The 24,788-nt window shown below is 40.5% G+C and overlaps 3 protein-coding genes across 6 annotated transcripts in view; 1 reads left to right on the forward strand and 2 right to left on the reverse strand.

Annotated features, from left to right (window-relative positions):
• Positions 1 to 239, reverse strand: part of NPLOC4 (NPL4 homolog, ubiquitin recognition factor) — a 59,108-nt gene extending 58,869 nt beyond the window's left edge. Inside the window, exon 1 of the mRNA XM_070740222.1 lies at positions 14 to 239. Coding sequence (XP_070596323.1) covers positions 14 to 28 — 15 coding nt within the window. The 5' untranslated portion in view covers positions 29 to 239. The remainder of the gene's footprint in view (positions 1 to 13) is intronic.
• Positions 219 to 15,121, forward strand: TSPAN10 (tetraspanin 10). 2 transcript variants are annotated; one of them, XM_070740225.1, is made up of 4 exons: positions 287 to 459; positions 5,822 to 5,975; positions 10,612 to 11,207; positions 14,247 to 15,121. In XM_070740225.1, exons 2-4 carry the CDS (start codon positions 5,877 to 5,879, stop codon positions 14,575 to 14,577), a joined length of 1,026 nt encoding a protein of 341 aa, XP_070596326.1. In that variant the 5' UTR covers positions 287 to 459; positions 5,822 to 5,876; the 3' UTR covers positions 14,578 to 15,121. The 2 variants fall into 2 exon arrangements, with proteins under 2 accessions (XP_070596325.1, XP_070596326.1); XM_070740224.1 differs by lacking the exon at positions 5,822 to 5,975 and having other exon boundaries at positions 219 to 459.
• Positions 15,122 to 15,731: 610 nt separating this feature from the next.
• PDE6G (phosphodiesterase 6G) lies at positions 15,732 to 24,015 on the reverse strand. 3 transcript variants are annotated; one of them, XM_070740226.1, is made up of 6 exons: positions 23,929 to 24,015; positions 22,668 to 22,718; positions 22,394 to 22,556; positions 18,717 to 18,921; positions 18,209 to 18,249; positions 15,732 to 16,163 (listed from the first exon to the last, which is right to left on the reverse strand). In XM_070740226.1, exons 4-6 carry the CDS (start codon positions 18,860 to 18,862, stop codon positions 16,087 to 16,089), a joined length of 264 nt encoding a protein of 87 aa, XP_070596327.1. In that variant the 5' UTR covers positions 18,863 to 18,921; positions 22,394 to 22,556; positions 22,668 to 22,718; positions 23,929 to 24,015; the 3' UTR covers positions 15,732 to 16,086. The 3 variants fall into 3 exon arrangements, with proteins under 3 accessions (XP_070596327.1, XP_070596328.1, XP_070596329.1); XM_070740227.1 differs by lacking the exons at positions 22,394 to 22,556; positions 22,668 to 22,718; XM_070740228.1 differs by lacking the exons at positions 22,668 to 22,718; positions 23,929 to 24,015 and having other exon boundaries at positions 22,394 to 22,575.
• Positions 24,016 to 24,788: the final 773 nt, after the last annotated feature.

A 24,788-nucleotide genomic window follows, 5' to 3' on the forward strand; every position in this document is an offset into this window, starting at 1 on the left:
GAGCCGAACTTACAATGGTCTCCGCCATAGCCTTGCCGCCGTTCCGACCCTCGTCCTGCCCCGGCTCCGGCAGCTCCGCCCCTTATTACCCGCCCTCTTCGCTGCTCGTGCGCCGCCAATACTGCCGCGTCACCGTTCCCGCCCGGTAGTGCAGGAGAAGCAACAAGGTTCCGGGTAGAAAAGGTTCCCGCCCCGAAAAAGCCGCAGCTTTCGACTGCCTCTCTTGCCTGTTCTCACTGCCGTACTCTGGCTCCCTCTAGTGGCTTCTCGGCTCTTGTCGCAGAGTCCCGAATATGTTTTTTTCAGTAGGCAACTGCACTTTCTTGGGGTTTTTTTTCCTTTTCCTTTTCAACCATGACTTATATAGCACTTACAGCCAGGGCCGCCCGGAGCCAACGGCTTCTTTTTGGCGTGTGCCGGCTTACTCGCTCGCCTTCCTGCTGCTGGCGCTGGGAGCTGGTAAGCGCGCGCGGGCGGCCGGGTGGGAAGGGCGAGGGGGAGGCAAGTGGAGATCCCGGCCTCTCTTTTCATGCATCCGCTCAGTGAGCCTTTCTTTCTTTCTTTCTTTCTTTCTTTCTTTCTTTCTTTCTTTCTATCTTTCGTTTCTCTTTTTCTTTCCTTCTTTCTTTCTTTCCTTCCTTCTTTCCTTCTTTCTTTATCTCTTTCTCTCTTGCTCTTTCATTCTTTTTTTCTTTCTTTCTCGCCTTCCTTCCCTCCTTCCATTTCTTTCATTCCCCCTCTCTCTTTTTATTTCTCTTTCATTCTCTTTCTTTCTTTCTCTTTCTTGCTTTCTTTCTTGCTCTTTTTCTTTCTCTTTTTTACCTTCCCTTCCTCTATTTCTTCTTTTCTTTCTCCTTCCTACCTTCCTACCTTCTTCCCTCCCTTCCTTCAATTCTTCCTCTCTTACTCTCCCCTTTCATAAATTTCCTTGCTTCCTTCCTCTGTTCCTGTCCCTTCCCCCTTTCTTTCTTTCTTTCTTTCTTTCTTTCTTTCCTTCCTTCCTTCCCTCCCTCCATTTCTTGCTTTCCTTCTCCTTCCTTCTTTCTTTCCTTCCTCACTCCCTTCTTTCACTCCTTCCTCTCTTACTCTCCCCTTTCACACCTTTCCTTGCTTCCTTTGCACCCTTCCTCTGTTCCTGTCCCTTCCCTCTTTTCTTCCTTCCTTCCTTCCTTCCTTCCGATCCGGGCCCAGGCCGGCAGAGTAGTTTGCTTTTGCACCCATCTCGAGCTCCGTTGGTGCCAACCCGGCCCTCCCCACTTCAGAAAGAGGGGGGGGGGAGAAAGAGAGAGAAAAAGAAAGGGATAGAAAGAAAGGGAGAGGGAGGGGGAGAGAAAGAGAGAGTTAAAAGAGAAAGAGAGAGGGAGGGAGAGAAAGAGAGAGAAAGGGAGATAAAAAGAGATAAAAGAGAGAGAAAGAGAGATAAAAAGAGGAAGAGAGAGAAAGAAAGAGAGAAGGGGAGAGAGGGAGAGAAAGAGATAGAGAAAGTGAAAGAGAGTGGGAGGGAGAGAAAGAGATAGAAAGAGAGAGGTTGGGAGAAAGAGAAAAGAGAGAAAGAGATATAAAGAGAAAGAGAGAGAGAAAGGGAGACAAAAAGAGAAAGAGAGGGAGAGAAAGAGAGAAAGAGAGAAAAAGAGAGAGAAAGGGAAAAGAAAGAGAAAAGGAGAGTGAGAGAAAGAGAGAGAGAGAAAAGCAGGTGGGGGGGCACACCTATTTTGCCAGCCCTCGGATGGGCCATAGTGATCTGGTGTATGTGGAGGGAGAGGTCCCCAGCTTCTGTTCTGCAGAGGGGAAGCCAAAGCCCCCGCATGGGTTATGCAGAGTGCCAGTGTTTGGGGCAAGGTGAGGGGTGGGGGTCTTCCTTAACCCCCATTTCTTTGGCGGGGCTAAAAGGCCTGCCCAGCAGGGCTGATGTGTTGCTGAAGGTCTTGTCAAGGGAGACCAGCCCCCCCCCCCGCTCCCATCCCCAGGGAAGGGGGTTCTGGCATCACTGCCACTGGCTTTGGAAAGAAGCCCCCGGCCTCTTCAGGGGGTGGAGGGAGGGGTCCGTAGCGCAGGGCTGGACAATGGCTGAAGACAGTTGACTGCAGCTTTCAGAATTCCTCAGCCAGGAATATGGAGAAGACAGTTTGAAAATTTAAAAGGGAAGGAAGGAAGGAAGGAGGGAGGGAGGAAAAGAAAAAGAAGAGAAAAAAGGAAAGAAAGAAAAAGAAAGAAAGAAAGAGAAAGAAAGAGAGAGAGAGAAAGAGGAAGGAAGGAAGGAAGGGGATGGGGAGGGAGGGAGGAAAGAAGGAAGGAAGGAAAAGAAAAACAAAAAGAAAAAAAGAAAGAAAAAGAGAAGGAAGGAAGGAAGAAGGGAGGGCCCCCCCCAGACACTTAGGCTGTATGGGCCCCCAAAATTCCTGATGGCGGCCCTGCTTACAGCAATAGCACTTACTCTTATATACCCCTTCACAGTGCTTTACAGCCCTCTCTAAGCGGTTTACAGAATAAGCATATTCCCCCCATCAATCTGGGTCTTCATCATGTCAAACTATTTGCTAAGTCTGCACTACTATTACTATTAGTTTTTTCTCATCATTCCTATCTATTTCCTCCCACTTATGACTGTGACTGTAAATTCTACCCACCTCGGAAGGATGGAAGGCTGAATCAACCTGAGCCTGGTGAATTTGAGTAATGCACTCTTAACTACTGCACCACCATGGCTCATGTCTTGGATGACTGAGAAGCTCTACAGACATTTTGTCTGAGAGATTTTTCCCCCCTCCTGTGAGGTCAAGGTCGCAGGCGCGTCTCTGCGCAAAAGACTGGGAAGGGAGCAGCTTAGGCACAAAAATCTGTAAAGAGTTGAGTCTGCCCTAAAAGTCTAGAGATTTTCAGTCATCCAAGTCATGGTTGTCCCAAAGGTGCTTTTTCAGGAGGCAGCTGGAGTTATTTGTTTTTTTTTTCTTTGAAGATATTTTGCTTTTCATCCAAGAAGCTTCTTCAGTTCTGACAGGATAATGGGGAATGGAAGGATTTATAGTCCTTGTAGACAGCTAGTCATTTGCATCCTTTTAAAGGGTTGTTGAAGCACTTGGAGCAAGTTGAAGTAACCAGGAGCACTACTCAGGTGACCCTGAGGACACAGAGTGCTTCAACAACGCTCTAGTGTAGTCAAGGATTTATAGTTCTTGCAGACCAGCTGTCTGTAAGGACTATAAACCCTTCCATCCCACCATCCTGTCAGAGCTGAAGAAGCTTCTTGGATGAGAAGTTTAGGTAAGCTATGGTATGTTTAGGTAATCTATGGTAGGTTTAATCAGAAGCATTGTATAAAACAATAATAAACCATTATTTGCAAATAATTACATTCACATTGCATTTAAGTTCAAAATGAAAAAACCCACATGTGAGGATAGGTGAATGTTAGTAACTATTATTGGAAGGAGAAACACTGATCAAAGCGTGCATTTGGAACATACTGTCATTCTGCCAAAAAAATTGAATGTTGAACACAAACACCTTTTCAAACTATTCTTTGCAATATTACATTTATGATGTACAGTAATATTGGTATGTTGTAACTGATTCATAAAATTGGATATACTGTAATTTCTCTAAACTTTACAGTCATCGCTATATAATATAGGCTGCTCATATATTGCAATTATAATGGCAGACTAATTAAACTGAACTAGTTTCAGGTAAATGTGTTTAAATTACTCATTTGTATTGGTTCCTCTCAGCAAAGGTTTAGCAGATTCATGGCTGTGTTTCTTTACAATGCTTGTTTGCAAATACTATGTATGATCTCTTGTAAATATCCCAAAAATTATCATTTTTAAAAATGTACATGTCAATAGTAGCCAATCACAATATATTGTATGCATTGCACATCCCAATCTCCTGGATTGTGTAGGTATGGAGAAAGATTTCTTGGTTCTGGGTGACAGCCTTTTACATATTCAGTCCAATATTCAGTTTAAAATTACTGTAAAGGTTAGGTTTTTAAAAACCACGTTTCATATAATATACCTCTTGATAACAGGGTTAAATATCCTTATTATTAGAGACAGGAAACCAAGGGTGAGAGAGTATGGGTTGATTTCAGGCATGCAAAAAAATTATAGCTGAATTTGGAAATTCACATACATCCATATTTTATTCAATGGATTTAGGTCAGATACTCTATAATCTGTACACTTTCTCTTTTTGATACTAAATGTGCCTCTTGTTCACAATACACTTGTATTGGAGCCACATAACATTATGTATTAAGGTAAATGCATCTATAGTGTAAATGAACTTTTTATGTTGATATCTGTTATAGAAGGCTTTGATGCAACTCCAATATCACATTTTTCTACATCTCTGAGTATATAATTATAAAACTGAGGCAAAGTATTGAAAGGTATGTGAAATAATTGGAAGCAGCTTTTCAAATAACTTAGGCCTAAGACTGGGGTGAGTTCTGGTTTCTCCTGTTGCCAGTGTGTTCAGGTGTGCCACATCGGGGCGTGTGTGTGTTGCGCCCTGCGTGCAGCACAGTACTTTAAAAAAGCCTGTGCATGCACAGAAGCTAAAAACAAAATGGCGGCGCATATGGCGCAGCCAGGAGAACAGGCTCAGGGGTGTGGCAGGCCTGGGTCACTGCTGATTCTAGTGACCCACGCCGCCAAGTTACTACTGGTTCTTTAGAACTGGTATGAATTGGAGGAATCACCCCTGGCCTGGGAGCTTTGCAAAACATATAGCTGCTTTAAAGATTGAAGGAAAGGTGTTTTATTTGTACTCCAATGCATTGTAAACCTTAACTATCCCATCTGAATGTTTTACATAGACTTAATAGTTACACGGTACTATGCACTCAGCTGACAGGCATAATGATATACAGTGGTACCTCGAGATACGAGTTTAATTCGTTCCGGACCTTGGCTCTTAAGTCGAGCAGCTCTTATCTCGAACGACTTTTCCCCATAGGAATTAATGTAAATAATTTTAATTGGTTCCAGCCCTCAAAAAACTCACAAAGTTAGTCTAAATTATGCAGAAAGACATGTTTTTAATGAAGAAATGTACATGTACATATAAATGAATAATGAAGTTTCTTTCACTTAACTTGTAAACTTTCTTAAACTTTTAAATTTACATATGTTCAACTTCTCTGCCACCCAATCCTGTAGGACAGAGGTCCCCAACCCTTTTTTCACCAGGGACCGGTTTTAAGCAATCAAGAGAGGAATGGGTGAATGAATGGACGGAGGGTGGGAAGGAAGGAAGGAAAGAGGGAAGGGACAGGAACAGAGGAAGGAAGCAAGGAAACTTATGAAAGGGGAGAGTAAGAGAGGAATGAGTGAAGGGAGGGAGGGAGGGAAGAAGGTGGGAAGGAGAAAGAAAAGAAGAAATAGAGGAAGGGAAGGTAAAAGAGAGAAAGAAAAAGAGCAAGAAAGAAAGCTGCAAGCACCCCCCCGAGCCCCCCAGGCCGGCTGCAACCTTTTAAAACACGCGCGCCGCTTCGCAGCTGTCTCCTGAAGCCGAACGCGGAAGTTAGCGTTTGGCTTCAGGAGACAGCTCCTTGGCGCTTGTATCTCGAATTTGGGCTTGTAAGTAGAACAAAAATATCTCTCCCCTCCCAGCTCTTATCTCGAGTTGCTCTTAAGTAGAGCAGCTCTTATGTCGGGGTTCCACTGTACTACTATTTAATGAATATACTTACAGCAAGTGAAACAAAGCAAGTCTTTTTAAGCTGAAAAATGTGATTTCTCACATGATGCAAGTATGACTGTGGTAGGTCTACTCCAAAATTCTCCTAATACGTGAATGTTGGACTGTTATCTAGCTATTCCAAAGAGCTGCGGAATCATTTCAAATCAATTTCATGCTCTACATTAAATATGAAGAAATCGATTGCAATTGTGAATTCTTTCTTGAAGTATGTTCACTTTCCGAGCAACAAGATGGGAGAAGATGAAATAAAAGCTTTGCTATCAAAGGTAATAACAAGGATTTGTGTTACGCGTTGGCCTTGTTTCAGCTTTTATCCAAGGAGATCTTGAATCTTTGTTCTTGGCATATGATGCCACTCTTCAGTTGTGTTTGTTTTTTAACTGGGAGATTATTTATTCTTTGTTGCCTAGGAAGCAAATGTAAGAAGCTGTGACAGAAATGCTTCAGAGATGTCAACTCTAATCCATCCTGCAACAGTCTCCAATAAGAAATAGTATTAATAATTTGTAAGCAAGTATATTTATTAAAAGTAAAATCCCAGTGAATTTTATGTCGCTTTTTCCAGATAAATATGCTGAATCATCTTAGCTTTCCTACAAGGGTCCCTTAAAAACGATCAAGGAAAATTTGTTTTTACTTTGATTCTTTTAGTAACTTTTCAAATTAAAAATGGTTATTTGCTGACAAAGAGCTATTTTCAGTGCCATTTTATGTTTATTGCTCTTGGCAATGTTACTTTTGCTATATTTTGCATTTATCTATACAATTGTCAACCTGACCACCAAATATTGCATCTCTTCACTTATTTAAAATAGTTCCTTTTTCAGTTCAAATTGTGTCTTATTGTATCAGTATTTTTTTCTCTTGTCCATGACTTTTTTGGGGAGAGGGGGAAACAGTTGCTGAAAAAGGTTATGTAGCCAGAGGAAATACAATACAAATCAAATCTAAAATCAAATATGTATATAACTTTTCAGTTAAGCAATTCCAAGTGATTTTAAGATTTTTAACAACAATATTTTTTCTGGATTTTCAAATATTTATCTTAAGCAGCAATTCTGAATAATTCAGATTCATAAACAATATAATAATAATAATAATAATAATAATAATTTAGATTTGTATGCCACCCCTCTCCGAGGACTCGGAGCGGCCATGGCAATGTTTAATATGCCATGGCAATGTTTACTATTACACCAAAATCATTGTAGTTAAGAAAAAGCACATTTACTATAATTAGTGTCCTTGACTGGGTTTTTGTTAATTGATTGATTGGTTGTTCAGAATCGCATTGGAGTCAGAGATTACTGTCCTTTGACCTCCAGAAATAGAGCCAGGAGCCAAAATAGAGACTTTTAAGTTCTTCTCCGTTCTTCTCTCAGTTCTTCTCTCTCTTCACTATTTGGGGAATACCTTACAATTATTTGCTATATATTTATCTTATTCATATACTGTGATAATTTGATGACTTGCTGCTAATTTGGTTTGAAAACATGGTGTAGTAAATTTAAATAAATGGAAAAATGCATCATAAAATTAAATGACACAGTGGATTCCACTTAGCAAAGAATATACTTCAGAACAATTTGGTTTTTTACATCCTCCTCAAGGAGAAGGGCCAATTTTATATATGCCAGAAGGCTTTCCCAGAATACAGTACCCACCCTGCAACATTAAAAGCAGCTCACCGATTCCATGCCTCTCACTCCCACTTCTCAGAAGTGGGAAGTGACATCTTAAAACAATTTTATGTACAATGATATACCATCGTTACTCATTTTTCTCATTCCAAATCTTTGTACTTTGTTTATAAATGACAGCATGCCCACCTCTTTCCACGGTTATTTTTTTCTCACTGTTTCTTGATAATGCTCTTCTAATAAATTCTTGAGTATTATAATGGCCATTATTTATTTTATCCATCACATTCTAGAACTGCCCATCTCCCTTTACAGAGGAACTCTGGGCAATGTGGAATAAAATATTAACATATAATAACAATTGATAAAAGTTAAATTTGAAAAAGTGGCAAGGATGATTAAAAACAATGTTAAAAATTAAATTAAAAGTGAAGGCAGGACTTTCTTGGTGCTAATCAGCCCCACAGTTATGTATTCCTCTGTGCACCCCAAGCAAGGTCTCAGAGCCATGCTTTCACCGCATTCTGGAAGGCCAGGAGGGTAGCAACCCACCTCAGTTCTGAGGGGAGAATATTCCCTAGGACAGGGGCAATGGCAGAGAAGGCTCTCTTTTTGGACACTTCTTTAATTAATGGGGTCTGCAGCATACGTTCCCTGCCTACCCAGGTGGGATGAACTGATGTACAGTGATCCCTCGGTTAGCGCGGGGGTTACGTTCCAAGACCTCCCGCGCTAACCGATTTCCGCGTTATACTGGATGCGGAAGTAAAAACACCATCTGCGCATGCGCGCCCTTTGTTCCATGGCCGCACATGCGCAGAAGGTGGAGCGACGCAAGTTCGGAGGCTGGCAATGCAATGGTGATTTTTCCGGGCTCCTCGCCGCTACCCACAGGGCAGCGCTGGCGGCAATGGCAATGGCAACCCTCCCTCCTTCCCTCCTTCCCTTCTCTCCCTCCCTCCTTCCCTCCTTCCTTCCTCTCACCGGCTTTCTTGGGGCAGCGCTGGCGGCAATGGCAATGGCAACCCTCCCTCCTTCCCTTCTCTCCCTCCCAATCAGCAATCAGTATGACGTCATCGGGCGGGAAAAACCGTGGTGTAGGAAAAAAAACGCGGACTTATTTTTTAATTAATATTTTTTGAAAAACCGCGTTGCAGCGTTTCGCGCTAATCGAGAACGCGCAAATCGAGGGATCACTGTAATGTGATAAAGTTGTTTTTCTCATTATAAAGAGATTCTGTTCTATTTTCTATGGATTATATGGACACAATGCATTCCAATCACACTGTGTAGCTAATCTCATCAAGGCAAGAATCTTTCACGCTCTATCAAGTGGTCACTCTTGATTAACAAATCAGCATTGCCGGTACTTCCAATCACTGATATATTTAGGCTCCTCTCAGAGTAATAGTCTGTATGTCAGACAATAGGTTGACATCCATAAAGGTATATGTCCATTTTTTAAAATATGCAAAATGCTAGGAATTCCTTTTTTAATGTAAACTATTTCAGAAAACATGGTTGAGGGAAGTATTACAGGTACCCTTCTTTCACATATTTTTTCACATATTTTTCTTTCACATATTTTTTTCTTAAGATTGTACCATGTTCCATCTAAAATCATTAGAGTAGACAGTGTACAAAAAGTACATAAGTAAGTAACATTGGAAATCAGAAATCAATATACATAGACATAGAAGGTCTATTCCTCTTCTATGGAACAATAGGGCATAAGAAGAAAAATTATTGCCTACCAATGTACAGGTAGTCCTCAATCTACAACCACAATTGAGCCTAAAATTTTTGTTGGGCTCACAGAAGTGCCACACTTAAACGAATCACTGTAATTATTAATTTAATAACATGATCCTTAAGTGAATTTGGCTGTTCTGCCCCATCTATGGACCATAAAGAACGCAGCCCACACAAAGTCTGTACAAACCTTAGTTTACTAATTAAGGACTACTAATGAAACTACAAATTAAAGCAGTCTTCTCTGAACACTGGCTGTTAATTCAACTTCATTAACAGCCGTCACGAGTCCACAAAATAATAACTCAATGCTGAGTAAACAGTCTTGTAGTTAAGAGCAAGCCTTTGGTAGTTGGCAAAATGCCCAGAAGCAGTTTGCAGGAAAGATGCCAAGAGAGAGAACAAGAACCAATCAGACGTTTCTGGAGTAAGACACAAAGGAATATGAATGAACTTTGTTTCCTGTAAATTGCTGCCTTCATCATCATCCCTTAAATAGACTAGGGGAGTGGCCAATTAGTCCCAAGCCTTACTCCTGGAGAGACCTCATCCTGAGGAACCATTCCTGCCTTTTGGCAGCTCTGCGTGCCCGTGCATTGAGAATAGGCTTCTCCTCTTCTTCCTCCTCACTGATGGGAGCTTCTGGAGGTTCTGAAGGCCCTGGTTAAATCTCCGCCTCTGGCACCAAGTCCTCTCCAGCCTCCACACTGTCTGACTTGGGTACCAGATGCACTGGCTCATCACCACATCAGCACAGTTGCATGGGCTTCTGGCGGACCACAACAATAGCTTCCCCATTGACTTTGCTTGTCAGAAGATCACAAAAGGTGATCACATGACCCCGAGACACTGCAGCTGTCATAAATATGAGAGTGTTGCCAAGCGTCTGAATTTTGATCACGTGATCACAGGGATGCTGCAATGGTCATAAGTGTGAGAAATAGTCATAACTCTCTTCAGTGCTGTTGTAACTTTGAACACTCACTAAATCAGAGTTCTTCAAACTTGGCAACTTTAAGACTTGTGGACTTCAACTCCCAGAATTCTCCAGCTGGCACAGCTGGCTGGAGAATTCTGGGAGTTGAAGTCCACAAGTCTTAAAGTTGCCAAGTTTGGGGACCCCTGCACTAAATGAACTGTTGTAAGTCAAGGACTATATGTTGAATTAAAATACCAATTACACTCAGTTTTGTCCATGGTAATTAGGATTAAAGCCATATCCAGGTTTCTCATCCATGTCATAGATTCCAGATGTGTTGAATAATATACTTAATACCCATGAGGTCCCAAGTATCTTGGATGCTAATATAGTGGAATAGAAGAATGAATCTTGTTATTTTTAATATTGTAAAAATGTTAAATTTTGAAAACCAACACAAACATATTTTAGAGTTTTTCAGTTATGTATTGCCTTTCAAATACTGTAGGAAAAACACATATTCTATCTTATTTTGTTTCCTGTTTTCTGATATATAATTTCCATTCTCTGATTCTCTTCTATGTTGATTAGAATGATCGCAAGTATTATTCATCTAATGCACAAGGCACACCTCTGAGCCCTGATGGACAAGACAGTGATAGTTCTTGGAGCCCGACAAGACAATGGCACCTCCTTCATCAGACTTCCCATCTTCCTCTGGATTCATTTAGCCACTGTGCTAAATGCTTGACCTTTATTTGGAACACAATTTTCTCCATTATAGGATTGTTCATTTTGGCCATAGGCATTTGGGGGCTCTCAGAGAAAGAATCCCTGGAAAGTGAACGTATAATGTACTTGGGCAGTGACCCCATGCTTTTTTTTGTATTAGCAGGACTAGTAGCTACATCTATATCCCTTGTGGGGTGTACAGGAGCCCTCTTTGAACGTATCTTTCTTCTGAAGCTTTTTACTGGAGGAATAATACTGTTTTTGGTTTTGGAAGTTTTGAGTGGAATTGTTGTCTTTTCTCTGAGACAACACATCAAGACTTCCTTGCAAAATTTTCTTATGCTGGCAATGTTACAGTACCAGGACGACCTAGATCTCCAGTTCATTATGGATGAAATTCAATCAGGTCTCCAATGCTGTGGAGTAAAGTCTTATCTGGACTGGAAAGCAAATTTGTGAGTAAAACTTTTGGCCTGTATTATCAGTTTCCAGGGAAGATAGGTGTATCAAAGCATAGAAGAGTATAACTTTAATCCTTGGAGAATGTGGTAGTCTAGAAATATGATTGGATGGAGGGATGGACAGGCACAGACAGACAGACAAATAATTGTAGCACTACAATCTGGAAAATGTAAAATTAATTTTCATTTTAACATTGTCCAATTAATGTTGTCGCTGGAATTTTGCTGCCCAAGGATTGTCTCATGTCAAAATTAGCTTTGTATAAATAATGTGAGTGAATGAATGGTTCTATTTGCTGTTTGATTTCAGGAATGCTTATTTCCATCTGGAAACAATGCAAGGTATTCCTGTAGAATTAAAATAAAACAGCACTGTGCATTATGACGAATCCCAGTGACCGGTTAGGTCCCACAGAGTTGGCCTTCTCCAGGTCCCGTCGACTAAACAATGTCGTTTGGCAGGACCCCGGAGAAGAGCCTTCTCTGTGGTGGCCCCGACCCTCTGGAACCAGCTCCCCCCGGAGATTAGAACTGCCCCCACCCTCCTTGCCTTTCGTAAAGTTCTTAAGACCATCTCTGTCGAAACCCCTGAATGTTTTTTATTGGGTATAATCAGACAAAATCTAACGAAACCCCAAACACACTTAATCATTCACTTAACCACAGCAGCAAGACTAACCTATGCGCAGTGGTGGAAGAACGAAGAGCTACCCCCAAATGAAGTAATAATTAGAAAAATAATGTACTGCGCAGAAATGTCGAAACTGACTCTATTAGTTAGAAATGAACCGTTGGCTACGTTTAATAATTGTTGGGACCCTTTCTATAAATGGCTAGGAAGCAAAAGCGAGACCAATAGGCTTTAAGAATGTAAAACAAAAAATAAATTTGAACTGCTACAAATCTGGTATAAAGTAATCTATTATCTAATATTATAGCATGAGACTTTATATGTATTTAACTATCTAAATTTACTATTATTTGTTAACTTCTCAATATTATGTTTATTGCAATTCTGGCATTTAACACTGTTGATAAACTAATCGAAACATGGTAATGAGCAAATATATCTTGATCTAATTTTCGTTTTCAATACAACTCCCCTGCTTATTCGCTGATACTGTTATTTGTTTTGTTTTTGTTTGTTTGTTTGTTTTTTGTTTTTTTTGTTTGTTTTCTCTTTTTCACGTATTGTATGTGATATGCTCTGCAATATACCATACGTTGTATATATGATGTATATGTTTATATTTTAATAATTAAAAAAAAGACAAAAAAGACCATCTCTGTCGTCAGGCATGTGGGAAATGAGACATCTCCCCCGGGCCTATACAGTTTATACATGGTATGTTTGTGTGTATGTTTGCTTTTAATAATGGGGTTTTTAGTGTTTTTTAAATTATTAGATTTGTTCTTACATTGTCTTTGTTATTGTTGTGAGCCGCCCCAAGTCTACGGAGAGGGGCAGCATACAAATCTAATAAATAATAATAATAATAATAATAATAATAATAATAATGACAAAAAGTATCTCCCAGAATAGGTTAGTCTTAGTCTCCAACATAAGGCAGGGTAGCTAACCACATATTTTGAATTGTGATGTCCATCTTCTCTGATCATGCCTATAAGAACATGAATCATATACAATATTAGTAGGTTTGCAGATTACTCACCTCATTCTTAGTTTGGTTAGATTGAGACAGGAATCTCTTGTCCTTTCATATAAAATATCATCTTGTATGGCAGCACTAGATAACAAGTCATTACTGTCTTCCTGTTAAATGTGCTATGAACAGTCTTTGTTTTCATTTTACATGTATCTCTTCTGTTGCCTTTCTTGGCATTCTTTCTTTCTGAGATGCTTAAAATAATCCTGATAAGGAACAGTGTAATGGCTCTTTTGCTTCAGCAGTATTGCCTCCATTTTTGCTTGAAGCAGAGTCAAGCCTATTTTGGTTTAGGTATTTTCCCATTTTCTGTTTTGTATCAGTCTTTTGGTTGGCTACATGTGCTGTTTAAATGTTAATACTGTATAGTATCTTTATTTATTGGGGAGTCACTGTGATGTGTTTTCATCTTTACTTGTTAGATACTCTAGATTTCCTAATCTGTTTGATTAATTTATTATCTCTGATTACAGTAATAGTAGAAATAAACAGTTTCCATCGCAAAACACCTTCTTGGCCCAGTCACCTTTAACAACCTCAGCTGCTTGTTCGGCACGGGAGATTAAACTAAGTCTACTTCACTATCTCAAGAACTCAGGTCATGTTATCAGAACTGAGTCATCAGTTTGGAAACCAAACATAAGTTGATACAGCAAGAAACATTATCCTTTGGTCACATAGGTAATAGGTAAAATTGGTTTCATTTTTGTTCAAAGACTTCCTTGGTTAATGCAAGTTTTTATAGTTAGGACTTTTGACCCGAACCAATTCCTTAGGAGAAATTATAGTTGTACTTACCACTCTTTGAGTCATTGCAGCAGGCTTGAGTCCTAGTGAATAGTTTAGCATCTGATTTTATGAACTATCCGCTAGATGAAGAGGAAAAAAGCTAAATTGAGATGTGGATAGAATCCTGTATGATTTGAGCTAGAGCCTCAAAATTTTCTAGATCCCAGATTAGGAGTGGGTTGCTACCAGTTTGCTCCGGTTTGGGCGAACCAGTAGCAATGGTGGCAGGAGGCTCCACCCACCTGCCTGGTCATCATCACAAACAATCTGTGCATGTGCAAAAGTGCCGCATAAGAGCAAACCATGTGCAGAAGCATTGCACATGAGTGAAGTAAGTGCGCATGCATTCACAGTTCCAAACCGGTAGCCAAGGTAAGTAAAATCCACTACTATCCCAGATGCAATGGTGGGGGGGGGGGGGTTCTTGTTGCAGACAATGAATTTGCAGATAGATTGGCCATGGGATCTGGCTTACATTGGGAGGACAAAGTAGATGTACAGTACTGCAAAAAACTAGGAGATGCACTTTGGGATGGACTTAAGAATGAAGTGTTTCTCCCCTTTTTTAATTTAACAGGTATTTTAACTGCACTTCTCCAGGTGTGCAAGCCTGCGGCGTTCCTGCATCGTGTTGTCTGAATCCGCTGGAAAATGGTACCATCTTGAATTCTCAGTGTGGCTTTGGCACCCTGGGCATGGGGGAGTTTGCAGTTCAAAGCACCATCTATCTTGGAGGCTGTGTTCCCCAGTTAAACAGGTGGCTCAATAGTCACGCAGGAGCAATAGGCTTCTTTGCTGTAGTTTTGGTTGTGATCGAAGTAGGTAGCTTGCTTCTGGCCCTTAAGCTCCTGGCAGGCATTGCTTCTGCTCGGACTCAACATTACAGCGGGAAGGAGGGTATGCATTAGTTCTCCTATTGCGAGGTATGATTATATGAGCCTTGATGGTGCAATGGCTAGAGTGCAGTACTGCAGGCTACTTCTGCTGCCTGCCGGCTGCCTGCAATTTGACAATTCAAATCTCACCAGGCTTCAGGTTGACTCAGCCTTTCACCCTTCCTAGGTGGGTAAAATGAGGAACCAGAATGTTGGGGGCAATATGCTGACTCTGTAAACTGCTTAGAGCATTAAAGCACTGTAAAGTGATGTATGTCTAAGTGCAATTTTGATTGTGATATTCATAATCAAAAGGATTATATTCATAATCTTTTCAGGAATATCAATCTAAAGTATGATATAATACATTTTACACATGTTAATTTACCCAGGATAAAATGGACAGGGAGAAAAAGCTGTTTTTCACAGTACAGACATCCCTTGCAAAACCTAATGGCTTTATATTTGTTGGAGAAATTGAGGCTGGAATTCTGTATCCATTTATCTAGAAGCAAACACTATTGAATTCATTGAAAGTATGTCTCCTCCATCTAAATAAATATCTATCTTATCCAAACACTTTATTCTGTTTATTTTTAGTTGAAAGTTTCCTCTCCAGGATTATACAGAAGCACATTAACAATTTCAATATTTTTATTTTATGCAAATGTAAACCTATAATTATTCAGATTTCTTTTAAATCTTAAAGGGGCATCACTGCAGGCTTGTCCTGGAACTCCAGTTACTGGCTTCTTACCTAAGCAAGAAATATTAGAGTAGTTTTCAGCTACTTAAAGTTTTTATGATCCACGGGACAGATCAGAAGGAAAGAGGGCACCAGCTTTTTATAATGGTTAAGACATCAGGCTAGAAATTAGGAAAGTGAGAGTTCTAGTCCCATTTTAGGCATGAAAGCCAAGTGGGTGATATTGGGTCAGTCGCTCTCTCTCAACCCATGATATCAGATTTGGCCAACAATTCCTGTTACGGTTACACTCAGACAGTGAAGGGCTACCAAAATTTGTACTACCACACTGTGGGCATGGCTTATGCAGGAAGCCCTGCATTTTCTTGCAACATCTTTCAGTGCAAATTGGGTGCTCTGGGGTGGAGCTCAATTTTCGGTACCCCACTGCGTTCCCCTAGGTCCCTGCACTCAGATGATCCAAAAAAAGAAGAAGGTCTGCTGCTCATGAGGGGGGGCACTCGAATTTAAAAAACAGATTAGAAGGAAATTGTGGACTTGTAAAATGTGGGATTTACTGCATATAAAATAAAGTAATTTCTTTGCTTCGTTGTTATTTTTTTTGCAAATGTTTAATTGTAAGGGAGGAAATCCTTTCAGAAACCATAGTATGCAACCAAGTTTAAGATTTGTTCACTTGGATTTATTTTAGTAAATAATTGCTATAGGCCCCAACAAGCTGCTACTGGGAGAGTGAATTTGCAGGGCTAGGAATATGGGTCATGCGAATGCTTGTGAACTGTTCTTGCTTGCTGAATGAAATGCACATATTTGGCCTGTTTCTGGCTCCTACATCTTCAAATTATACCATACTGTGCCAATTCATGGAGCTCCAGGTGGCTGAAAGCTTCCCAGGGACAGATCACGGTGATATCTGAAAGAGAGGAGAACCCACATCAATTCAACCCTTATTGCTTCTTGCCAGCATTAACCTTCTGATGACATGAACATGTCTTCAAAGCTGGTAAGGTGTTTGCAAATTCAGACAACAGAATGGGAACATGATCAGTCTGACTCCTTTGGAATGGTACAAGGGGCTATAGTCACTTTACTGCCATCTGATCGAAGTATCAATGCAGATGTTACGTACATATTCAACACTTCCAGATAGCCATTCAAAAGGATAGCAGATCAAATGGAATTCAACAGCTAAAGAAATAAGGACATTTTAGAAAGCAGACAGATGGATTAGGGCAGGGGTGAGTTTGGGTTTTCTTTGCTGCTGGTGTGCTCAGGAAAATGCTGCGGGTGTGTGTGCGCATGTTGGATGTCGTCTGCACAAGCACATGCACACACACATACGCAATACTTTGAAAAAGATGGTGGTGCCTATGGCACCTCCATGAGAAACAGTTCAGGAGTCTGGCAGGCTTGGGTCACAGCCAGTTCCAGCGACCCAGGCCGTCAAGTTACTACCAGTTCTATGGGACTGGTCTGAACAGGGAGGAACTGGTCCACCTCTGGATTCGGACCTCTTGAAGACACAGACTTTGTTCATTGCATTGAAACTTAATGTGTAATCGTGGCTCATGGATAGTGTGAATCCATCAAATTTTGATTTATTCACTAACAGTGCTTAAGTGAAGCATAACTTACTGTGTAGCATAAAACCCAGGTGCAAACGAAGTGCTTTAATAGGAATTTGTGAGAGGAAAAGAATTACACAGGTATGTGAGCCTCTGATAGTACTTTTGGAATAGAATGACAGCCAGGGAAATGCTTATAGTATTCCTAGGTCTATACAATTCTTTTGATCCAGCCTCCGAAAGATACTTAAGCATGCAAAAGCACAAATGGAGCACTCATTGGACTGCAACAAGGTGTTCAGAAAGGTGCTATTTTCACACTCTCGCACATGCCAAAGCAGCTTTTGGAGCACGGTTTGTCTCTACATGTTATTGCAAAATACAAATCATACTTCAGCATGATGTCTGGCCCCCTTATTCTGGTACAAATAAAAAGTCTGATTAAAAAAAATAGATGTGCCACATGCAACTTAGTGCTGCTGGACTTCATCCAGTTGGACCCTCTGCGTTAGGTAGATATATCCTCTCTGCCAAAACTGATTACTGTCTGATAATCAATAGTAAAAACATATTTTAGGTACTTTTTGAAGTCTTTACTTCCCTGGACCTCTTCCTAATATCCACCAGAAGCCAATTTCTGTGCAAGAACCACTTGCAGTTGGATAAATATGATGCGCCTGTTCAGCAGTGAGTTGCTAGCAGTTTGGCCCAGATCAGCAAACCGGTAGCGGCAGCAGAGGGAGGCTCCACCCACCCACCCTGGACGCATATGCGCAGAAGCATCACATGCACATGAGCAAACCAGTAGCAACAGGATTTGCAACCCACTACTGCTCCTGTTGCAATCCTGGATTGGTGGGGAGGGAGGAACCTCCTGAGAAGAAAATATGAGGACACCCATGAGTGCAGTCTGGCTGAAACTGGCCATTTTGTACCTGCTGCTACCAATAATCATACAAATCAGCTAAGAGGAATTGGTGGAATTGTGTTGGCTCTGCCCAGATCTGCCTACTAGATAGTAATTCCCTGGTTTTTGGAGCAGGTTCTAGGGTTGATCCTTCCTAAAACAAATTGGCAAATATCTGTTGTGGATTATATTCCTTTCATGCAAACCGTCCAGAGAATGCTCGTTATGAAAAAGAACAAAAATATAACTGCCAAAATATAATAAGGGAGTAAAATCACAGGAACAAGGATTTCACAGTTTACTGAGGGGATTCAGTAAATTTAGACAAAGGAAGCAAGCCATTGACAGTAGAGAGGTTTCAGTGTGAGTTGTGACATTGCCCAAAATATCCCATATGTGGCTAAAGGATAAACTGCAAGGAACCTGCAGAAGCCTGACTTTCTCACTTCAGCACTTCAGTTAATGTAATGAATCGATCCTTCATACCTGTTCCCAAGCCTTCCATACCAGGAATGTCATCACCAAACCTGCAAAAGAAAAGAAAAAACCATTTTCTCTTTAAAACTTGGCTTTCACACACAATCACTTGGTGGAAATATTACCTGGAAATCACATTGTGGCTTTGAAGAGCCAGTTAGGGCTAGAACTCAGGTTGGAACTTTGTTTGTATCCTTACAATTTATATTGAATGGTTCCTAATATGATTGGATTATTTATTTGTATCTGGACTATCACTAAGCGTTGTATCTTATGATTCTTGATGAACTTATCATTTCTTTTATGTGCATTGAGAACATATGCACCACGACAAATTCTTGTGTCCAATCATACTTGGCCAATAATATTCTATTCTATTCTATTCCGGTCCAGTCCAGTCCAGTCTAGTCTACATTACCCTATTCTACACTTCCCTACCCTACCCTACTCTACTCTATTCTTTTAATTAAAAAGAATGTGAACTCCCTTCTTCCTGCAAAATAACAGCGTATCTCACCCTTGAACACCTTTCTTCGGTGGCTTGCTCTTGAATTGCCTGGTTTGTCTCTGTTTGAATTTGGGAGGGCCTTTCCTGGGAGTGACAGGCCCCCCAGTCACTCTGGTGGCAGATTTGAATTCTGGTTTTGGAACATCGAGGTTCATGGTTGGGAGGAAAGAGAGTCGCTTTTGAACAGAAGCCCGCCTGATTCTGGTAGGTTAATCTGTTAGATAGAAAAGAAAAAGAAAAAATAATTGTGGAGTCTATCATTAGATGCAGTTGAAATGTACGGTATTACCTATAAACTCTGTTTGCATTTCCTAAAGCAGGGGTCCCCAAACTTGGCAACTTTAAGACTTGTGGACTTCAACTCTCAGAATCCCAGAATTGAAGTCCACAAGTCTTACAGTTGCCAAGTTTGAAGACCTCTAATATTGTTAGAAGGCAAATCCACTTAAACATTAGAAAATGTTTCTGAACAGTATGAGCAAATCAACTGAGAGAGAATGGATTTCATTCATTCATCCACTGGATGTGTTGAATGAGAAGCTAAGCAAATTCTGCTCCAGTAATCTCACACTACTAAGCAGAGCATACAAAACTTTCACCAGACCAATCCTTGAATACAGCTCATCTGTCTGGAACACACATTACATTTTGGACATTGTTCTGTCTGGAGGAGCCTTAGGCTGAATCACAACAGACATAAACACCCTAGAAAATGTCCAGAGATACTTTACTAGAAGACCCCTCCACTCCTCCACTCGCAACAGTATACCCTACGTAACTAGATGTACAATCCTAGGTTTAGAAAGCTTAGAACTATGTGGCCTTAAACACAACCTAAGCATAGCCCATAAAATCATCTGCCATAACGTCCTTCTTGTCAATGACTACTTCAGCCTCAACCACAACACCACACGAGCTCACAACAAATACAAACTTAAATAAACTCCTCTAAACTCAACTGCAGGAAATACGACTTTAGTAACTGAGTAGTTGATGCATGGAACTCACTACCTGACTCTGTAGTATTATCACTTAACCCCCAAAACTTTACATTCAAACTATCCACTGTTGACGTCTCCCAATTCCTAAGAGATCAGTAAGGGGCATTCATAAGTGCACCAGAGTGCCTTCCCTCTCCTGTCCTAATGTTTCTCTCTTACTAGAATCATGTATATAAACATTGTTATATAGTGGTACCTCTACTTAAGAACTTAATTCATTCCATGACCTGGTTCTTAAGTAGAAACGTTCTTAAGTAGAAGCAATTTTTCCCATAGGAATCAATGTAAAAACAAATAATGCATGCAAACCCATTAGGAAAGAAATAAAAGCTTGGAATTTGGGTGGGAGGAAGAGGAGGAAGAAGAGGACAGTTGCTGCCAAAGGAAGAAGGTGAGGTGAGAGGAATAAAAAAAATCCAAAACTTTAAAGGCTTTAAAAAGAAAAAGAAAGATGAACTCTGAGGCAGCGAGGAGGAGAATGCGTCTTTCATACACCCGGCGCGAGGCAGCCTCCCATACACTGTGCCAGAGAGAGAAATCCAGGTGGGCAAGAGGGGGGAACCTCCCACTCCTTTGACTGAAAGGAGGCTGCTGCTGCTACCTGCTTCCTCTTCCTTCCTATGCTGAAGAGCTCCCCTCTCCTCTCACTTGCTCGCTTTATAGCCGGCGCCTTTCCTTCACTGTGGTAACTCCTCGATTTGCCTGAAGATGAATTGATCCGGCCAAGGCGAAGCGCCCCCTTTTGCCTTTCCGCGTCCAGACGCTCCAGGAGGCAACCTCGTGCCGAGTGTGTGGGAGGCAGCGCGAGGGAGTCACCACAGCGAAGTGGTTTATTCCCTCTCCAAGCGCCCAAAGAAAGGAAAATGCTCCATTCGCTCTGGACTGCCAAAGCCTCCTTAAGCACCACCGAAAGGCTCCTCTGGCAGCCCAGAAAAGCCTGAAATGGCCGGGATTAAAGGGGGAATGGCAGGAAACTGGCCTGGCCTTCGTGCTGCTATCAAATTTCCTGGGAAATTTTTCCAGGCTCAGGATCTTAAGTAGAAAATTGTTCTAAGAAGAGGCAAAAAAAAATCTTGAATACCCAGTTCTTATCTATAAAAATTCTTAAGTAGAGGTGTTCTTAGGTAGAGGTACCACTGTTTCTTTGTATACCTTCAATACGTAATTGACAAAACAAATTAATAAAATAAAAAATAAAATAAACTACCCATCCGCGATTTTTTTAAATTGGACTCCTGTGCTAACCAGAGGGTTGGACTCAAGGATTAGAATGGACCCTTGCAGCTCTATGATTCTAAGACCTGGGCAAAAGCAACCAACAGGTAAGTTAATTTAACATACTATATTTGTGAACCCAGTCACACACTAAGGTTACGTAATGAAATGATTGCATAATCGTCCCCACTTCATGGGATCTGTCCCTGTGGGAGGTGCTTGCAGGTGACGTACTGACTGTTCTCTGCTTTAATTATGTGTTTAGGAAGGCATGATGTACATACTTGGGTTGAGGTCTATTTATGCAACTGATGCTAAAGTATAAGTTCTTCTGTAAACACTACATTTTCAGAGCCAATCAGAAAAAAACCAGGCTGCGATCCAGAAAATATCTAGTTTCTTTCCTTGGCGCTGCTAAGATCTAGCTTGCTCGAGCATTTTCCTGTCGCATTGCGATCACCTAATGCTTTCTGTTTCCATCACTAGAAATGAGTCTGAGGGGAACAACACAGCATGAGACTACAGTGGAAAAATATATCACCAGAGCCTTGTGCTAAACTTGTTGCTGAAAAACATTGTGTGGAGAGCCCACTTGTCAGGCACAATACTGGCAGCAGACTGGTGTGTGCGCATGTGTGCTTGTTGGTTATTGGGCATCATTCTGGAGGAAGACTGGGTTTAATGAACCCTTGCATTTGCTTTGGTGCAGAGACACATCCTAAGCAGATCAAGGGAGTTTTACTTTGGTCAATCTAGCACCGGTTATTGGCTGCTGTCCAGATAGAACAATGGAATAAAACAACATTAGTCTCATCCAGGGTGACACTTCTCAGGTTCACATTCAAATCCCTGAAAAGATGCTAATCTGATTAGAGTGTTCCACCCCCACTAAGTAGTTGTAGGCTTGTTCCCAGGATGGAAAAGGATTTTCTTGGTTTGTTTCATCAGTTCTTATTAATTTCCTCAAAGCTATTATATCACCCATCTTGATAAATTCAGCCCTGCAAGAACAATGTAGCCTTTTCAGGATAAAATGCTAGAAATCATGGATTCCACAATTCATCTGGCAACTAAATTAGGAAGAATTTGCCTGTATTTATTTTATTAATTCTGGAGACCCAATGCCACTCTAGACTGTAGTCCAATCTCTTCTTGAATGTCTCTAGTGTTGGAGCATTCACAACCTCCACAAGCAAGTTGTTCCATTGGTTGATCACTCTCACCATCAGAAAGTTCAAAGAATCAAGGAAGAACTTTCATTCCCAACTCCTGGGACATTTTCCATGGGATAAGAACACAGCTATATACATATACATACACACAAACACATATATATACACACACACCTCCAATCTACTTGCAACACACTACCTTCAAAAAGTTTACATTTTCATTTTTTTGCTAGAAACTTTTTAACGTTTTGCAAACCTAGCGGCTTGTATCACATCCATGAATATAACCAGTGCTTACTATTTTAATTATCCTTTGTATCTACCAAGATCTTCTTCTCATGCTACCAAAATAAGTAGACGCTTTGATAGCTGAACTCCAATTCTTCCATGGAACATCAGTCTTATTTGCATTTAGACTTGTGTTTAGCCTCATTTAAATTGCACAATACATTCATTATTATCTACGGAGAGGGGTGGCATACAAATCTAATAAATAAACAAATAAATAAATTATCCTAGGAGAAAAGTTCATCAGAAATTACCCAAACCAGCTTTGTTTAAAAACCACCCACCTGAGTCTCTTCCTTGCAGATGGATATCACCTTCCCGGAACACAGTCACAACTAGATCCAGAAGAATGTAACAGCAGGAAAGTGGGTGGAATAAATTGGATGGTGACTAAAAACTGGTACAAACTTTGGGTTACTTACCAGAAGTTAAAATTATCCAATCAAATCCCTATCACAAGTCTTAATGATAGCAGGTCTGTGTGAATCAGCCTTTATAATATGTATCTGTTGTTGGTCAAAGCTTGTTCCGGAGGGTTCAGAGGTGTTACAATGTATTATATTTCTCATAATAGGTTTATGACTCTTGTTTTTAATCCAGTATCATCCCTAGTTCATAGATACATTGTTTATAGCTTGTGTGATTAGGTCAGGGTGAGGAAGTAGTCATACAAGTAATCACTGATTTACAAATACAAATGAAACTGGAGCTTCTGTCACTAAACGATACAGTTATTAAGTGAGTTGCACCCAATTTTATGACTGTTTTGCCAGGGTTTGTTAAGTGAATGCTGTTTCCCCTATTGACCTTGCTTGTTGGAAGCCTCCTGGGAATCATAATCACATGACCCTCTAGAACAGTGGTCACCAATCAGTGGTCCGTGGATGCCTGGTGGCCCGCAAGAAAATTTTGGTGGTCTGTCGAAAAATTATTTGCATTTTAAATATTGCACTAAATCCTGCTTCTTGGTCGGACCCAATTTGAACTGAGCCAGCTGTTTTGCCAACTCTTTCTTGTGGGGGCACTCTAAATATTACACGGGGTAAAACCCAAACTCAAAACAATCTACTTACATATAGCCGTGAAAATCTAGGAAAACAAATATTTGTTTTCACAGATTTTCACGGGTATAATGAATTTGAAAATTAAGGGAGATTTTGATACAAAAAACCATATATATGTATATGTGTGCGTGTTTGTGTCGAAGTCTCCCTTAATTTTCAAATTCAGCAAAAACATGTGACACACACCATATTTTATAAGGTGAGTCTTTGCTATCATGGTTGTATATAGTCAGGGTCAACTGACAGACTCACCTCCCTCATTTGCATTATAATCAAGGACCCAAACGTTGGGCATGGTTGTTTTACTGCGTATAAAAAGTCAACAGGTGCCCCTGTCTGTAACTCATTCATACATAACAGTAAGCTATGCTTGACTTAACCAATGTATACTGAATCAACCACCAATAATTGTATTCCTACATTTGGCTAGAAGTCATTATCTAACAATTGCAAATGAATATGTTCAAAAATCTTGCTAAACCTTAAATGGCTTGTTGCACGAATCCAACCCATAACAAGTCCTTCTTGTAGTCCTTCTGAAAAGCAACAAACAGTTGACTTCAAGTTATAGCAATGGCAGTTGTCAGCTAAGATCTTCCAAGGTTATTTTCCACTGATGACCCTTTATGGAAAAAAGTAGAAGACAATGTAAACCATTCAATTCTTTCACCCATGTCTAATACTGACAATAGAGTGGGTGTAAGGACTTCATAAATAAAGGTCAGGGCTGCCTGACAGCACAGTGGCTAATCAGGCAGTAACCATGGATAAAGTATGTCCTTGCTACAGTATCTGGCACCGGATGACACAGCAATGCAAGACCAAATACAACTCACTGGAAAGCAGCGATTAAAGTGAGAGAGGTGACATCTCGCCTCTTCTTTGTTGCTGTTTAGTTAAAAATAACAGCTTCAGTGTTATAGAACAGAGATACTGTGAAAAGGGCAGGAGGATTTATGTCCTTCCATTCCCTTTGGGACCTGTTTACTTAACTTTCCATGTGCCATTTCCATGTGGTGTTCTGCCTCTTGAGTTTTGTCCATAAAGCCCACATCCATATCTGGTCAACAAGTAAATCTTGGAGTGATAAGTTAAAAGTAACTTTGAGTGAAGCTAATTGTAACTCTGCCCAGGACACAGTTTGACTCATAGATCAAATTCAGATGACATATTACATTTACTGATAGCCTTATTTATTTATTTCATTAAAAAAAATATTTGAGGTTTTTTGCTAAAAACAACATATAAAAACACAAACAAAAACACATAAGACAAAAACACAGAGATAACGAACCATTTTTACAGCTTTTTCATAGAATTTCCATATACATTTACATTTAC

Source organism: Erythrolamprus reginae, chromosome 2 (assembly GCF_031021105.1).
Source record: "Erythrolamprus reginae isolate rEryReg1 chromosome 2, rEryReg1.hap1, whole genome shotgun sequence".
In the NCBI taxonomy this organism is placed as follows: Eukaryota; Metazoa; Chordata; class Lepidosauria; order Squamata; family Dipsadidae; genus Erythrolamprus; species Erythrolamprus reginae.

What these genes read in the sequence shown, in the direction of transcription:
- TSPAN10 (XM_070740224.1), top strand. Translation starts at nt 355, where the DNA reads ATGACTTATATAGCACTTACAGCCAGGGCCGCCCGGAGCCAACGGCTT. An exon ending in GCTGCTGGCGCTGGGAGCTG is followed by an intron (nt 460 to 10,611) that starts GTAAGCGCGCGC and finishes TATGTTGATTAG; the next exon opens with AATGATCGCAAGTATTATTC. An exon ending in CTGGACTGGAAAGCAAATTT is followed by an intron (nt 11,208 to 14,246) that starts GTGAGTAAAACT and finishes TTAATTTAACAG; the next exon opens with GTATTTTAACTGCACTTCTC.
- PDE6G (XM_070740227.1), bottom strand. Translation starts at nt 18,862, where the DNA reads ATGAACCTCGATGTTCCAAAACCAGAATTCAAATCTGCCACCAGAGTG. An exon ending in CCGAAGAAAGGTGTTCAAGG is followed by an intron (nt 18,250 to 18,716) that starts GTGAGATACGCT and finishes TTTCTTTTGCAG; the next exon opens with GTTTGGTGATGACATTCCTG. An exon ending in TATGGAAGGCTTGGGAACAG is followed by an intron (nt 16,164 to 18,208) that starts GTATGAAGGATC and finishes CCTCTCTTTCAG; the next exon opens with ATATCACCGTGATCTGTCCC.